Source organism: Sciurus vulgaris, assembly GCF_902686455.1.
Source record: "Sciurus vulgaris genome assembly, chromosome: 8".
Classification (NCBI taxonomy): Eukaryota; Metazoa; Chordata; class Mammalia; order Rodentia; family Sciuridae; genus Sciurus; species Sciurus vulgaris.
Genome location: NC_136468.1, coordinates 15,959,646 through 15,975,779, shown reverse-complemented (window position 1 = coordinate 15,975,779; position 16,134 = coordinate 15,959,646). Strand labels below are relative to the sequence as shown.

The following is a 16,134-nucleotide window of genomic DNA, read 5'->3' as shown; positions in this document are numbered from 1 at the left end:
CTTCATGAACCATCACACATGTCAGTTCTGTTGCTCTTTGGGGGCCTGAGAGGGCTAGGGAAGTAGGTATGTGCTTCAGCTTTGCTGTCTGCTCCCTGACTGGTAGAGAGAACCTTCATCTTCCTTGTTCTCAGACACTATTCAATTCTTTCCTGAGCACTTATATATCCAGAGTCTGGGTCAACTTAAATCTCAGACTTCAAAATCATATTCCAATCTAGTTGATTACTAGATTTAAAATTACTTTTGCTTTTTTCCCAGCTGTATGCAAGGTTGTTTGGGCTTTCTTATGACAATGCTACAAATGTATACAAGCTGCCCCAGGCAAATGTCCAGTTTGGGGCTGGGAAGAGCCTTTCTCCTTGTGAAGGGGCCACTGAGCCCATGTGAAGACTGAACTCACTGTATTGTTGGGTAGGAGGATGAGGCACTGGGAAGGGTGGAATACTGACTCGACTTGGGACTGTGATCATAAGGGTCACTGAGACCAGTCCTGAATCAGCAGATGGTGAGTAAAGCAATACTGGTCTGCAAATGTGTGCCTAGTCTCACTGACCTCCCCTCTGGTACCTGGCAAAAGACAGGATCAGAAATGCTCCACTATATTCTTCTCTGAAATATACTGAAGATCAGGCTGAGCCACTCAATGGGAAAAAAGAATGAAAAATATGCTCTCCTTATCAAGAAAAATAGACTCAAACTACTGAACTTCATTATAAAGATGGGAAGGAATGCCCCATGCAGGAACAGCTATAATGAGAACGTTTTAATCAGTCTATCTGTACATTTTGTAATGATTTCAAGCATAAGAATTTATTATCTAATCAAAAGGATTCGTGATTACTAATTAGTTACATTGTATCCAATCAGGAATTAATGCTTTGGGCCTAATTACAAATGTTGAGCTTTGTACCCAGTTGTGGGATGCGTGCCGACTGGCAATGCTGGGCTGGGGAGTGGCAGGTCTTCCCCGACCCTCGGTCCTACAGCAAAGGCACCAGCAGGGTGGGGTTGTAAGACTTTGGGTTCTACGAGGCCCTGAGGCCCCTAGGGGTGCAGAAGGCCAAGGTTTACGAGGCTGTACCACCTGAGCCAAGCAAGCTGAAAGCACATTTTATTGGAGTCTGGCTGCAAAGCATAGAAAAAGAGGCTCTGGTGCCAGGGTTAATATTGTGCAAATATAATAAATATTTCTTCCCTCTCTCCAGGAAGCACACAGAGAGTAAAATGAATTATTACTACTTTGGAATAAACAGTAATACTCTCTGGGTGAAGAGCCAACTGGCAGTTTGAAAGATTGGGTTAATCAGACCCAGGGAAATTTCTGATTAATTGGACAATTACTTGAAATTCTGAATAAGCCAAGGCAGTAGTATTAGAGAAATGTCCCAACCAACTGGGAGTAAATTCAGTAGCCTGAGGTAGAGATTCTGAAGCTTATGGAGGCTGAAATACACTGGCATTGTGGCCTGATTTTATGGTCTCATGTTTGCCAAATGTGTAGGGTCTGCAACTATATTTTAAGACCAAAGTGACTCAAAATTATTTTGGTTTTGAACAATTATGGCAAACCTGTTTGACATTCCCTTGAAATCAATAAGTCTAAGACCCAAGGACATGGCAAAACCAAAATTTAGGGGTCAGCAGGGAGAGATCACTATGTTTGATAATGATACATGACCCAGATTCAGGAATAAGGGCATGTGAGTCGGTGACACATGCAACATTCCTCCAGGCTCCTTCGTTAGAGTCTAAAGAAGCCACACCTCACCTGGTGGGGGCATGTTTTTGTTCCTCCTCTTCATCTGTGTCACTGCTGATGGTGATGACGCTAACTGTGGGGCTAGGGGTGTCAGGGATGACAATTGTTTGTCGCTGCCGCTCTCTGGTGGTGCTGGAGGCCACGTCGCCCCACCCACATGTGACAGAGGTACTGCAGGCTGGGCTGCTGTGCACCATGGCGCAGCGGGGAGGTGTGTTCTCCTTGACACGTTTGGATCGCTGAGGAGAGCTGATGGCCTGGGAGGAGGACACTTCACAGGTAGAGACGTTTCTGTAATGACAAAACCACACGTACAGGGAAGATCAGGCCTGGCAACTCCTTCCAGAGAGCCCACTGTCTAGAAATACCAGCTTTGCCAAATGTTAATTTAAAAAAAAAAAAAATCCAAGGACTGGGCCAATTAGACTCAATTTGTAAAGTGGTTGCCTTTAAAGACCTTTCAGGTAGGGACAGCAGCCTGGCCTTCCCAGGGCTCTGGTTTGGATCCCTGTACCTGCTCCAAGTAGGCTGGTCTTGTAGCGGCAGAAATCCTGACCAGATGTCAGCTGTGTCTGCTTCAGTGTGGCCTTCATCTTGCTTTCTGGGCTCCATCCTGTCACCCCCCCTCCCCAGTGGTACTTATGTCTTGTTTGGGGTGGTGAGAGAAATGGGGTTGGCCTCATAAAGCTTTGTTTCTTTGCTAATAGTTGTTCTACCATTTATTATAGTAAAATACTTGTTCTTTAAAGAGTTTCTGGATACACAGGACCTAACTTTGGTGACCTTAAAGTTTAGCTTTCCCTCCTTCCTTCTCTGGAAAAGGATGTGGTCACTGAAGTATTTGTGTATATGTATTAAAGGAAAAAAAAAAAAAAAAACCCAAACCCCCAAATGATTTTTCTGGATTTTGACCCCTGAGCCTCATGGGAAGCTTGCTAGTCTATTTGAATTGTAATGAAAAATTAGGAAAAGTACAAGAGTAAAAAGCATGCTTAAAAAGGAGCCTTTTAATTTGGTTTTGATTGAACTGAAATTCCTTATTGAGTCAAAGTAGTTTCTGGTAACTTTAGGGAAAAGATACCTTTTCCCCTTCCCATCTAACCTTTGCTGATCCTGGTAGTATCTATACAGTGAGAGACCAAAGCCAAAGTATAATAAATCTTTGGCTCCTATATGTCCTTAAAGGACCATTTAGCTAAAGGAATGGCAGTGAAATGAAAATTATCCAGTAAAGATAGACATTTAATTTTCTATCTAGCTAGTTTCAAATACACTGCTTATTCCTTTTTAGGGGCTGGTAATAAGTTTTACTGATAAGATTGTTTCAGTGTTTTTACTTATCATAAACCTATGTATTTGTTATTGCTAATATATTATTTTGAGATTATATTTTTAGTATTCTATCAACTGTGGTAACTCCACTTAGCAGTGTTAAAGAAAAGCAGGCCTGGTCATCCCATGTGACAAGTGAGAGCCTTCTTTATGGTCTCTCAGAGTTGTTTTGTCTAAGGTATTGACCTTAAAAATAAGCAAATAAATAGCTTGGACTATACTTGCACTGATCTTGAACTGCACAGGTAGTGAGCTTTCATGAGGCCAGCCAGGCGGTGAGAAGGTAGGGAGGGGCTTGATAAACAGGTGGTGAGGCCAAGGGTTCTGACTGTTCCTACTTGGCCAGTGTGAGCCACAGGGATGACATGCACAGTTCTGTGTCTGACCAGCACTCTGTGTGACTCCATGAGTGACTGGGCATGATAGTTCCTGAGGATCAAGATGGCTTTTGTGGCCTGAGTCTAATAATGACATGGGTATGCTGTCACAGGGCTGCCAGACAGAAGTGTTCTGGAGGGCTGCCACTGATCTGAGTTTCCCTGAGTTGTCAGAAACACCCAAATAAGGACTCTTGAAGGACAACAACTTGCAGGAAGTTGTCTCTTGGTTTGACCTTTGAGAATGAAAAAAGACAGGACTAGTTTCTGGTGCTTAGCTATATGAGGAAGCAGAAAAACAAAAATCACTAAACATCGTGTATACTGGACTTTTCTCAATCAACCTATTCCAAATAAGCAACTGAGTACCTCCAAGTCAGTGCCACTAGGAATAAATGTAAGAACAATTCTGTGGTTGCATAATCTGAATCTATTTGGCTATATTTTTTTTTTTTTTTTTTTTTTGAGGATGGGGCATGGAAATCTCTGTTTTTTAAGAGGTCCACTGAGGTATAGTTGACATACGTAAAATTCCCTCTTCTAAAGCATTTGATGAGTTTTAACAAATGAACAGTCATAAACCGCAACCACAATCCAGACAAGGAATTTTTTCAGCACCTGAAAAGTCCCCTCATGTTCCTTCCTAGGCAATCCCCTCCTATCCCACAGTCTCTGTCAACCCCTAATCATACAGCATGTAACTGTTTGTCCTTCTAGACTGTTCAGGAATTCACTGAGATGAGACTAGAGTTAAAGGGAATGGGAAAGATTAGTGTCACATTGTTAGTGTATGGGATCAATCACAATTAATTGCTTGTATTTAAGGAAGCAGCTAAATGAGTTAAATTTCTGAACTCAGATTTCAAAGGAAGTACAATTCTCTAGGATTTTTGATTTTTGTTTCTTTTTTTGAGATGCTAAGACCAAACTCTATTATTTTTGAAAAAGTTATGGTAAATTATTTCCAGAGTGAAACTTCAGAGGCAAGGTTCTTTTCTAGAGAAGTGACAAAAATTTTTTGCTTGGCCAAACTTTAGTCAGGCTCTAAATCTTCTCCTAGGCCCACTTGTGCACTTCCTTTAAAATCCAGTCTTAGAAAAGAGCCCTGCTAAGTCAATTTACCCAGAGCCTGTCATCCTTGATAACAGATCAAGGTACCCTATCCTTTACTGTCCCCCAGGTAATGTCCAATTACCTTGGCCTGCATTCAGCAAGAATTCTGAGGTTGGTTTAGCCAGAACCACTCTTAGGCCTCATGTTTCCTCTTAGTAATTTTCAATCCTCTGACCCCAACACTTCCCTTTGGCTATAAATTCCCACTTACTTATGCTGTATGCAGAGCTCAGCCCAATCTCTCCCCACCTGCAAGATCCTAGTTCAACATCCCTGAACCTACTTCCATGGTATTGAATAAAATCTTCCTTCCTGCACTTTAACAAGTATCAGTGAATAATATTTTTTTCCTGAACAAAAGGGGCTAAAGCACCCAAGGTGCTAAATGTGCTATGATTCTGGGCCCCCGCCCTCAAGGTGCCAGCAGGGCTGTTACCAGGGGGAGGCAAAAGGCAGGCTGCACTCTTACAGAGCCGAGCGCTTGTGACTGCACAACCTAGGCCAGGCCGTGAGGGACGCCATTCTGCTGGCTTCTGCAGGAGGAGCTGCTCCCCTCCCATGCCAGCGTGCTGACGTCCCCCAGTCCTGAGCGGCCCCCTCAGCATTGCGACCCCAGGGGTTCCCGTCCTCCAGGGCGGGTCTCGCCACCTACCTCACTGATGACTGGTGCTGCTTACTCTTCCGGGAGGAGGTGGTGCTGGTTGGCTGTTGCCGCATCACGTGGGCCACGCCCACATTTAAGGGCTGGGCTGCTGGGAGGGTCACATGACCAGTCAATAGCGCGGGCTGCTGCATGATGGGATTGTAATGGCTGCCGTGAGCATGCGTGTTCCTGAAAAGGAAAAATGAAGCGATTTTTATGGAAGCGGTGTCTTTTTTCAATTTTTACAGACTGCATTTTGATTCACTGTACACAAATGGGGTACGACTTTTGGTTTCTATGGTTGTGCACGATGTAGATTCACACCATTTGTGAAATCATACATGTACAGCAGAGTGTCTTTATAGGATGAAATTATCTCCCAATTAAAAGCTGACCATGGCTGGGGATGTGGCTCAGTGGTTAAGCACCCTTGGGTCCAATCCCTGTTACAAAAAAAAAAAAAAAAAAGAAAGAAAGAAAAAAAAAAAAAAAAAAAAAAGCCGACCACTTTGGCGATGTGGCTATGTCGGGTCGAGGTCCCAGATGACGGAACCAGGTGGGCTTCCTGGTATATTGGGGCTGCAGCCCTATTCTGAAGGGGTGGGAGGAACCTAACTGGTTGGTGAGAACCAGAACCTTATAAGTGGGAGGAAGGCCAAGTGTGCAGGCTGTGTTTTTAAGTTCTGGGGTCTGGGTATAAATATTCCCTCCAACTTTTAAAGTCCTTGAACAGGTGATTATGCTGAACAATAATGTGTATTTTATTTTTGAATTTACAAAGTGCCTTCAATGGATTCTTTCATTCCACTCTGTGAGGTACACAGGATATCTTGATAAAACCATTTTATTAATGAGGAAATTGTAGTTAATGTGAAAAACTTTGAAGACTGGGACCTATATGTTTTTGGCATTAGGAAGTGTTAATGTTCTTTTGAATTCCCTCAGTGGCTAGTACAATGCTCAGGCCTGTAGCAGCTGATCAGTTAATTACACGCTTGCTGAATGAACAATTAGATTTATGGAAGGTTGACTTGACCATGTGTAGAACTTAATACTAAATAAAAATAAAAAGCAGTCAGACACATATTGATAGAAATACTGGCAGCCTGCATCCTGAAAATGGGTTACATTTCAAAGTTCTTATAATTTGGGTTGTATGGAGATTAGCACCTTAATTCCCCACAAAAATGTTAAAAGTGGTGATTAATTCAGAGATTTCCTAATAAAAGCTTATTTAGCATATAATTAAAACTAAAGAAGAATTTATTTGACTTTTTAAAATAATCAAATTCTATCTTTGCAACTTGGGGGAATGGATGAATAAGGAGAAAAAAAGGATCAGATGAACACTTTTGTAGAAAGTTTGATAGTCTGTTAGGCATTTACATGGACTTTAGAAACTGATATTTTGGCTTCTTTATTTTGTTGTTGCTCTTCCCCTATAGAAATGTAGTGTTCTTTTCCCTTTGAAACAAGTCCAGCATTTGTGGTGATCTTTTGTTTATTAAGTCAAGATCACAGATGTTCTTTGGTCCACATGTAAAATAGGAGAAAATGGGAAGAAAGTACATTGCCTATGGATGTTGTTGGTGATTGCTAGGTAAGGGATAGAAAAGAGAGAGGGAGGAGGGCTAAGAAAATATGCATGAATAAGTGCATGATATTACTGAAATTAAATGAGCTAGAAATACCGAAATACAAAGGAGTAAAGGAGTATGGCATGTGTGTGGTCTTTTAGGAGAAAAAGGGGTGAGAGGGAAAAACAACAATTGGTCAGACCGCTTTCCACTTGGTTGCTGTTCCTAATGAGCTAGAGGAAGAAAGGCAGTCTTGCTGAGCATGAACTGCTGTGAATGGGCAAAGGGAAGATGACAGGCTTATTTATTGACTGTCATGTTCAGGCACTGCTGGGTGCATGTTAAATACAGGCCAAGTGCTTTTGTTTTGTCTTAATTTAAACCATCCAACAATCCTATGATGTAAGCATCATTATCCCCACTTTGCTGAAGATGAAACCAAGGCTCATAAAGGTTAAGTAACCTGCCCTGGTCACAGAAAGCTGGAATGGAAGTCTGTTATATCTGATTTGAAAGTGCTTCTAATGAATGCAGGTAGGTGTGGTGAGTGAGAGGGACTGTGGGGACAGACATGCACTTGCTTCTTTTTACTAGTCAGTTAAAGGGAAGGTGGAGGAAGCTGTAGTAAAGGCTTGACTGGGAGCTTATATCTCTACCTGTGTTCCTCTTCCAGAGAGCTCTTTATCTACAATAGCCTTTTAGGTCAGAAAAGGGACTATGAGTGACTTCGAGGTGGGATGGAGACTCTCAGAGGGTTGAGGGGACTGACCAGCCCTGATGTTTATGCGGAAAGAGAGACAGCCCAAAGGGCCATGAGGAGTTGGGAACAACTTGGGAGTTGCCATCTGGCTCCAAAGAGGTGCTGTGGTGGTGGTGGTGGTGGGAGGAGGTTTGCGGAAAAGTGTCAAGTGGCCATGAAAACCGCAGAGCAGCAAGTCCATGAGGAAGTCATGGAGGGGTGGAGTTCATGCCAGAGTTTGCCTTTCAAACAAACCCCATTCTGTCAAGCCTTCCCTGGGGATGGCATATAGACTCCAGGGTGCCTATGTCTCCAAACATCCTGAGAACACTTTCTAGAATTGCTAAAGGCTTTGGGGACTGTCTACTGTGTTCTTTCCCTGGTGACAGACCCTTCTTTTTTAAGAGTGGAATTTAATTCTGAGAAAAATAAAAAATCATGCAGAGCTGAGTCTGGTGAATACCATTGATGATTAAATGATGCACCTTAATTTTGGGTAGAAAATGACAGATAATCATGAATTAATAAATCTAATTTTCTTATATCCTGGTACATTATTTAAAAATAACCTCCCATAATCTCTGCATCAGTGGTGGACATGTCCCATCCCAGACACAGTGCTCACTCTAGAAGAGTTTCCTGCTTACCTCCAGTCGGCCAACTGCTGGGTGCCTGCCATGGTCTCAGGAATCACAGTCGCATGCTGCACTGATGTGTGGGTGGCTACTCCAGTCAGCTGCTGCCATGCTGGAGGAAGCAGGATCTGCTGGGTCCCACTCGGCCAGGCCTGCTGTGGGACAGAGGACATATATAGTCACCACATTTGTTAATCACATAATTGGCACGAACTCAACACTTATTCTGTGCCTGGGGTTGTGCTAGACCCTGTGATGGGTGTGAAGGTAGAGAGCTGGTCTCTGGTCTCAAAAATTATGTTAAGGGGAAGCAGTACTAACACATATGAACTAAATAGAAGATAAGTGCAGGGACACAGAGTTGTATGGAAGAGATTCATTCATGTTGAAAAATGATTTATTTGTGGATTTGCTCTAATGAGTAATGCTTGAAGTTTCTAAAAGTATTCACTGACTTTTCTGCCACATAGTGATGAGGGAGTTGAGTTGGGATGACTCTTTGCCCTCAGGAAGCTTTCTATCTAGCGTCCTCCATTTGATACTTTACCTTTGGTTGATTATTTAGTACCTACAGGTCTAACTTGTGTTATCTTCTGAATTTAAGTTTACACCACTCTGAGATGAACAAGTATTTGGTGTTGGCCTACACCGTGGATTAAAGAGTATGAAGTGACATTCTTATCTGGAACCTTCAACCTAATTGAGAATCACCCTAACTCCTCAAAGTAAAAATGAGATTGTTAGGAAGTTATTGCTTCCATCTTCAAAAGACTAAGATTTTCCTAAGAAATCTAAAATGAACTTTGGTGATTCCTCCTTGAATATTGTGTTTGAAGCTCTTCATATTCTTCATCACTATTCTTGCCTTTGGTCACTAAATAATCCAGACTGAACATGACTCTTTAAAGTTGGACACCTAAAGGACCACCACTAAGGTAAAATACCTCTTGGGTAGGTCAAGGATTTAAGTTTTTGATATCTTAGTTATATCTCTCTTTCCATCTGGCTCTACATGACCAACATTGGTAATTCATCTCATGTGGTTCTCTACAAACTGAGCATGTGCTTAACATGTGTTTTGACTCTCATATATAGACCAGCACTTCTGGAATGGATAGCATTTTGGATCAAGGTTTAAAAAACAGTGATGCTTATAAAAATGGTATAACCACACTTTAGAGTTGTCCTGCTTCTCCTGTTCTCTTACTCTTATGTTGCTAATGAAACCTATGAGATTACTTCTACTTTTTGATATTGCTTGCTACTGATTTGTTTTGCTATAGGCAGAAAGTTTAGAGGCCACAGATACTACTATAGGTGCTTCATAAATATCTGTTGATAAATGAAGAAGCCACTCTACCAAGTATGTTATCTATAGTTAGTATTAGTTTAGGTTTACCAAATGCATAATAAGAAGAAAAATAAATTGGTTAAGACAGTTGTCAACTCAAAATATTAAGTGAATCATAATTTCATTGGCTGTAAGATCTTTACTGCTTAGTCTTCTGGAACTCATTTCAGATTTCATGAAAAGCATGAGTTTTGACTAATATTAAAAATATCTTGATATAAAGCTAAGGTCATCATTTTTTTATTTCTCTCAAATAGATAGTAACATTTTACTTCAAAGAGATGATACAAAAGGCTATTTTTGACCTCTTCAACTGATACACTCAGCCATTTCAGATGACCCTTCATAGACATTTCTATAATTTACTATTATTACTAAGAATAGAGCTAATATTTCTTTTTCTTTTCTTTTCTTTTTTTTTTTTTGTGGTACTGGGGATCGAAGTCAGGGCCTTGTGCTTGCAAGGCAAGCACTCTACGAGCTGAGCTATCTCCCCAGCCCTAGAGCTAATATTTCTTGGTGCATGTTTTGTGCCAAGCACAGAGTTAAGTCCTAAGTAGACTTTCTGACTTCTGAATACCAGTTCTGGAGTTCCGGGGGTGGGGGCGGCTATTATTTCCTTCCATTTCTCAGATGAACAGAGAGGTTAAACTTCCTCAGAACCATGTTACACTAAACCTATGTGTTTATTATTCTTTCTAAACAAACTAAAATGGTAATGAAGGAATAAAAAATATGAATTAATAAGAGTAAGAGAATAGAGGAAAGACAATAACAGCTAGCAAAACTTAAGGAGCAGGATAATGGATGGATAATTACCAAGTGGGTCAGCAGATGGAAGGAATCTAAGGTAAGTCTGCATGTTAAACCCTTCATTTCCCAGATCCCTGGTGTGCAGGTTTATACCTCCCCCAAAGTTGGAGCTGGATGATTCTCTCTAAGGAAACTGAAAAGAACTACAAAAGAAAAGAGTCACAGATCCGACATTTGAGGATCAGGGGTCTGTGGTGAACATTCTGGGCTCGTCCCTTATCTGCCTAAAGAGAAGCCCACATTCAGTAGTCCTCCTCTCATCTGCCAGCCTTTTGAGAAAATTTTGAGTGTTACAATTAAATATGCATTGACAGCCAAGGATAACCAGACACTACAGGAAGCTTCCAGCATGAAAGAGTTCAAGATAAACAAAAAAGAAGCAAGACAATGTAGAAATCAGAACAAAATATCCAAAGATTTATAATTAATGTCCATACAGAGTTAAAAAAAACATGAAATAAGATCATATAGAGAATTATATATTTATATGCCAATATTTATATTCAGTGAACAAGAAAGCACTCTTAAACATGAGAACTATGGTGGGCATAGAGGTGCACGGCTAAAATCCCAGCGGCTTAGGAGGCTGAGGCAGGAGGATCGCAAGTTCAAAGCCAGCCTCAGCAAAAGCAAGGTGCTAAACAACTCATCCTGACCCTGTCTTAAATAAAATATAAAATAGGGCTGGAAATGTGGGTCAGTGGTTAAGCACCCCTGGGTTCAATCCCTGGTACCACCACCATCATCACCATTATCAACAACAACAACAGGGGATCCATAAAGATTACTCCTATGTCACTGACATGAGAGGGTGGGATCACCACAACAAAAACAAAAACAAAACAAAACAAAACAAAACAAAACAACAAATACCACAAAAACAAAAACTTCCCCAAAGTCATATAGCCAGTCAGTGGGGGTCTGAAAATTTAACATGGGTTGTCTTAATTTCCATGTTGTCAGCCAATATCCTGTCTTCATTTATGGAGATAACACAAAAATGATCACCCCTATTTGGGATTAGGCATTGGTGGTAACTGTATACATGTGGCACAAACAAGTCTTTCCTCATTCATTAATAATATCAGGGGATGGGGTTGTAGCTCAGTGGTAGAGTGCTTGCCTAGCATGTGTGAGGCACTGGGTTCGATCTTTAGTAACACATAAAAATAAACATATAAACTAAAGGCATCCTGTCCATCTACAACTACAAATTAAAAATAATAATAATAATACCAGTGCCCAGCAAGACAGAAACAGATAGTAAGACAATAATTGGACAGACTGGTTGCTGAAAATGTTCTCAGTGGAGGTTTTAAATGAGAAGCATTGAAGTTTGATATTTTGGACAGTTTATATAGTTCAAGCTAACATCTTGTCCTCAGGAAAACATTTAAAGGGATTCAGGTGATATGAGTGAGTTGGAAGAATGCAAAAAACTTCTGCACAGAATGGTGGAGTCTATGAGGATCTGGCATTTCTGATTTTTGATACAGCCATGCTAGTCAAAGGGGGTTTTGGAGCCTACCACTTGACAAATGAGATAAATTCAATATTTTATCCATCTAAAGACTCTCTTTCCCATCTTTCCACCTTTACTTGATCATTCAAAATTTCTATTGATGGTCGAGATGCTAACCGTGGCTCAGGCCTGGGAAGATGGAGATGACAACTCCTTTTGAAAATATTTAACCAGTTTTCTTTGTTAGAGGACCCATAAAGGTCACTCCTATGTCACTGACATGAGAGGGTGGGATCACACCTCCTGCTGCCATGCTTACATCCTCAGGGTATCCTACAGAGGCTTGTTTCCCTATAAGGATTATTATGGGGAGGAAAAGATCAAAGAAAATGAAAATAACATGAGGAATAGATTCAAAGATTCCATCTCTAAACCTTCCCAAATGAAGTCCTTGAAAGGTTTTGCCAACTTTTTGGATATATTGAAGGTAAATAATAGTATTTGGAATGTCTCTGTTTGATATCTAGAAATTTACTCATAGAAAAATGAAGACTTTGGTTCAAATGTTTAATTATTGCTATAAAAAACAGCCACCATACTAGTTTTGCAAGTTATTATTATTTTTGTCCTTTGAAAGGATTACTTAAAAATATCTAGGAGAGAACCCCATCTTAACAGGCTAACATATTGGCATGAATTAAGTGATAAGCAGTAAGAAATAGAAAAGGCAACCAACAAACAAAAAGATACCAGTATAATACTGGGTAGGGCAGTTTTTTTTTTTTTTTAAAGAATATATCTTTGAAGTCTTTACATGTCAAGGCACATAGGTCTACAATGTCCTTTTTAATGGTTACATGGTGTTCCATTTTATGCATTCATCTATTGATTTAACAAATCCCCTACTGATGAACATTGAATTCGCTTCCAGCAGTTCCCTGTTATAAATGCTGTCGTAATTAAAACCCTTGTACCAACATTTTTGTTCACTTTTCCCAATTACAGATTTAGGTTAAATCAACTTGGAGATTTACAATACTCTAGAGACTCTTTTTCAAGTAACCATAAGGTAAAGCTCTACCCTGCTATGATTAAAGGACTGAAACAAATTTAGAAGTGCTGAGCCTGTTGGTTCCACCAAACTGAACAATGCAGAATATCTATTTTAGCTAAGAAGAGATACTGTTTATTTTTTTAAGAGACAGTTCCTGGCTTACTCCGGTTAAGTGTGCAAACACAAAAGGGTCTATAATCACCCTTTAAAGTAAGCTTGTAATCTCTAGACTTTGACTCACAGAAGAGGAGCACTAGGACACTGGGCTGAATTTTTACTCAGATGAAGTATAAACAAGTTTCTTTGTCCCTGGACTAAGTCGTAGTTTTTTCCCTTGCTCTATCATGGTCTTTTCTGAACTCCCCATCATTAACCTATGGAAACAAAAGGAAGCTACAAGGATAGGCCTGCTCTAAATATATAAGGTTCTCTTTTGACAACCCTTCAACAGAAAACATTTTGTGTGACCAGTTGGTGTTAGTGGTCGCTTGAACAGTGTCAATTTGGGCATAAGAATGGGGAGACAAAGAAATAGTTAATGTCAATATTAACTAAACTGTTCCAGAAAACAGAAGAGGTAGTAATATCCAATATATTTTATGAAACTTATAATCTTATATTCAAATCAAGTAAGGATTCTATAAGGTAGTAAAATTATACACCATTCCTAACTGAAGAACACAGATGCAAAAACACTAAATATACTATTTACAAACAGAAACCAGTATCAAAAAGTATTCCACCATGTCAAACACAACATGATCAAATAAAGTTTATGTCATAAATAAAAAGATAGATTTCAAAATCTATTAATGTAATTTTTAGATTAACAGATTAAGGAAGAAAGATCACATGACTATTCCAATAAAGACAAAAAGAATATTTGATACAATTCAATAGTCATTAAAAAACTTAAACAAGATAAAATATCTCTATCAAATATTTGTATTAAATAAAATACCCAAGGGGAAATAGAAGAATTTCCTTTAAAGTTAGGTAGAAGTTAAGGATGTCCAATATGACCACAGTTATTACATATTGTTTTGGAGGTCCTGGTCAGCCCAGTGATAGGTGAACAATAAATAAAAAGTGTAAGGATTGAAAAGTAAGAAAACAGTATCTTTTACAAATAAAAAGCTTATCTACACAGCAAATCACAAAAGCAGGATTGCTAGATCATAAACTCAATAGACCCAAACCATTTATATTTCTATAAAACAAACAAAAATTCTAAAATTTGATTAATTAAATAAACAGTAACAAAAATTGTAAAAACTTGTAGTTTTTCCTACAAGGAAAAACTTTATTGACAGTAATAATAAATAGAGTTGTACCATGTTCATGGATAAGATGTCAATATTATAAAGATGTCAGTGGTTCTTAAAGTGACTATAAATTCAATGCAATCAATAAATATAAGTCAGGTTTTATTTGTTTCTGAAGCTAACCTTCTATGGAAGAGTGATGTAAGAATTCATATGGAAAAGAGACAAGACTAAACAAGGAAATTTTGAAGAATTATATGGGAACAAGGCTTTCTATACCAGATACCAAGACATATATTAAAGTTATGATGATTAAGACAGCAGGATATTAGAGAATCCAGTGTACTACAAGAAAACCCAGAACAGATCTATGCAATTTGACTACATAAAAATTAAAACAACAAAAACAAAACCCAAACCAACTTCTAACAGGACAACAAAAGTAAAGTATCTTTGGGAACACTTTGGGAAAAGCCTTTGGGAACCTATGTTATCTAAAAATAAACATGATTTTAAACAGCATTTAGGTCAAACTGTTCTTGACACCAACAGTAAAAATGATAATACTGAAGTAGCATAGCACAGTGGTTAAAAAACAGATGCTAGCAGGAGACCTCTTGAGTTTGTGTTCTCATTGTCATCTTGTTGCTGTGTGACTTTAAGGCAGTAATTAGTTATTGTATAGACAGCTTCTCTATTTATCAAACGGAGACAAAATATCTTATTGTATTGTTGTAGGGATTAAATAAATTAGCAACTGTAAACTGTGTGGCATAATGAGGATACATTCATTGTTGAGGTTCGAGTGTCACCAAGAATTGATTACTGTTATCACTGTGTCACTACTGTTACCTTAGATTTTAAGAACACTTTATAAATTTTCAACCCCTTTTCATCTCTGTGGTCTCATTCATTAGAGTACCTATGTGACGAGATGAGGAAGGTTCCACCTCACAGCTTCTGTGAGTTCCTTCTTCAACTATAAAATGAGGGGATAATCTCTAGGGCTCCTTTTGGCTCCAAAAAAATCATTTCTATTTTACAAGAAAGAGAAAGAGATTTGAGGCAAAGAGATGTTAACTGACTTGCCTTAGGTCATGAGAGTTACTAGTGGATTTAGGATTAAAACCTAGGACTCCTAGGATTAATTTGCATTTCAAAGATACAATAATAATTTCCCTATACTCTCTGTATCTAAATTTCTTAGAATTGTAAGCAGATACTTAGGAAGGTAATTCACTTGGGGATCATTTAGAACATTAGAGATATATTCCTATGACTGGAAACACCTACCTCATTACTGGGAAGGGAGTTAGTGGAGATATACCTCTTTTGTGCACAATAGTAATATGGAGAATGGTACTGAGTAATAATGTGGGAGAAAGGATTACCTGGGCAAGCAGACCTGGCTGGATCTGGAGAGGCTGAGCTCCTGGGGCTTGAGTGACAATGGGCACTGCATTTTCCATTCGCACTGAGTAGCCAGCGTGCTTAGAGGGGGAGGCCTGCAAGCCTATTCAGGAGGATAGAGGAAGGAGAGAAGAGTTAGTTGACAGGAAACAGCTGGATGGGGAGAACCTTCTTAGCCAACTGTCATCTTTTATCTTCAAGTCCCAACCCATCAGCCAGATATTGCCTGGGCCTTGGGAAGTTTCCCCTTTAGTTTCTAACTTAAATTAAAAACAAAAAATCCTCCCGAAATCTTGAATGTTTCCCAGTTAAAGAATCTGTATTGTTAAAAGGTGGACAGTTATGTTGACAAATTACAACAGGACAACAAGGGCTTCTGACCATCAAGGTATGCCTATGTAGGTCACTGCAAAGGGGTCAGAGAGAGAATGAATGGATCTGTTTTGGAATCACATTGACCGAACCTAAGCAACCACAACCTAAGCTTACACGTGGGCTTTGCAGGAATAAAATTTTGAGCTTCGGTGTAAATTGTAACAAGGTACACAGTCGTCTCTAGCTTTGGAGAGTCTACAGAAGAGTACTGTGTCTTGGCCAAAGA

The 16,134-nt window shown here is 39.5% G+C and overlaps 1 protein-coding gene across 2 annotated transcripts in view; it reads right to left on the bottom strand.

Annotated features, from left to right (window-relative positions):
* Window positions 1–16,134, bottom strand: part of HIPK2 (homeodomain interacting protein kinase 2) — a 172,057-nt gene that overhangs the window by 17,041 nt on the left and 138,882 nt on the right. For both annotated transcript variants that reach the window (XM_079150093.1, XM_079150094.1), the window contains 4 exons: window positions 15,515–15,636; window positions 8,191–8,333; window positions 5,237–5,416; window positions 1,772–2,053 (listed from right to left, as the gene is read on the bottom strand). In XM_079150093.1, the coding sequence (XP_079006219.1) occupies window positions 1,772–2,053; window positions 5,237–5,416; window positions 8,191–8,333; window positions 15,515–15,636 (727 nt within the window). The remainder of the gene's footprint in view (window positions 1–1,771; window positions 2,054–5,236; window positions 5,417–8,190; window positions 8,334–15,514; window positions 15,637–16,134) is intronic.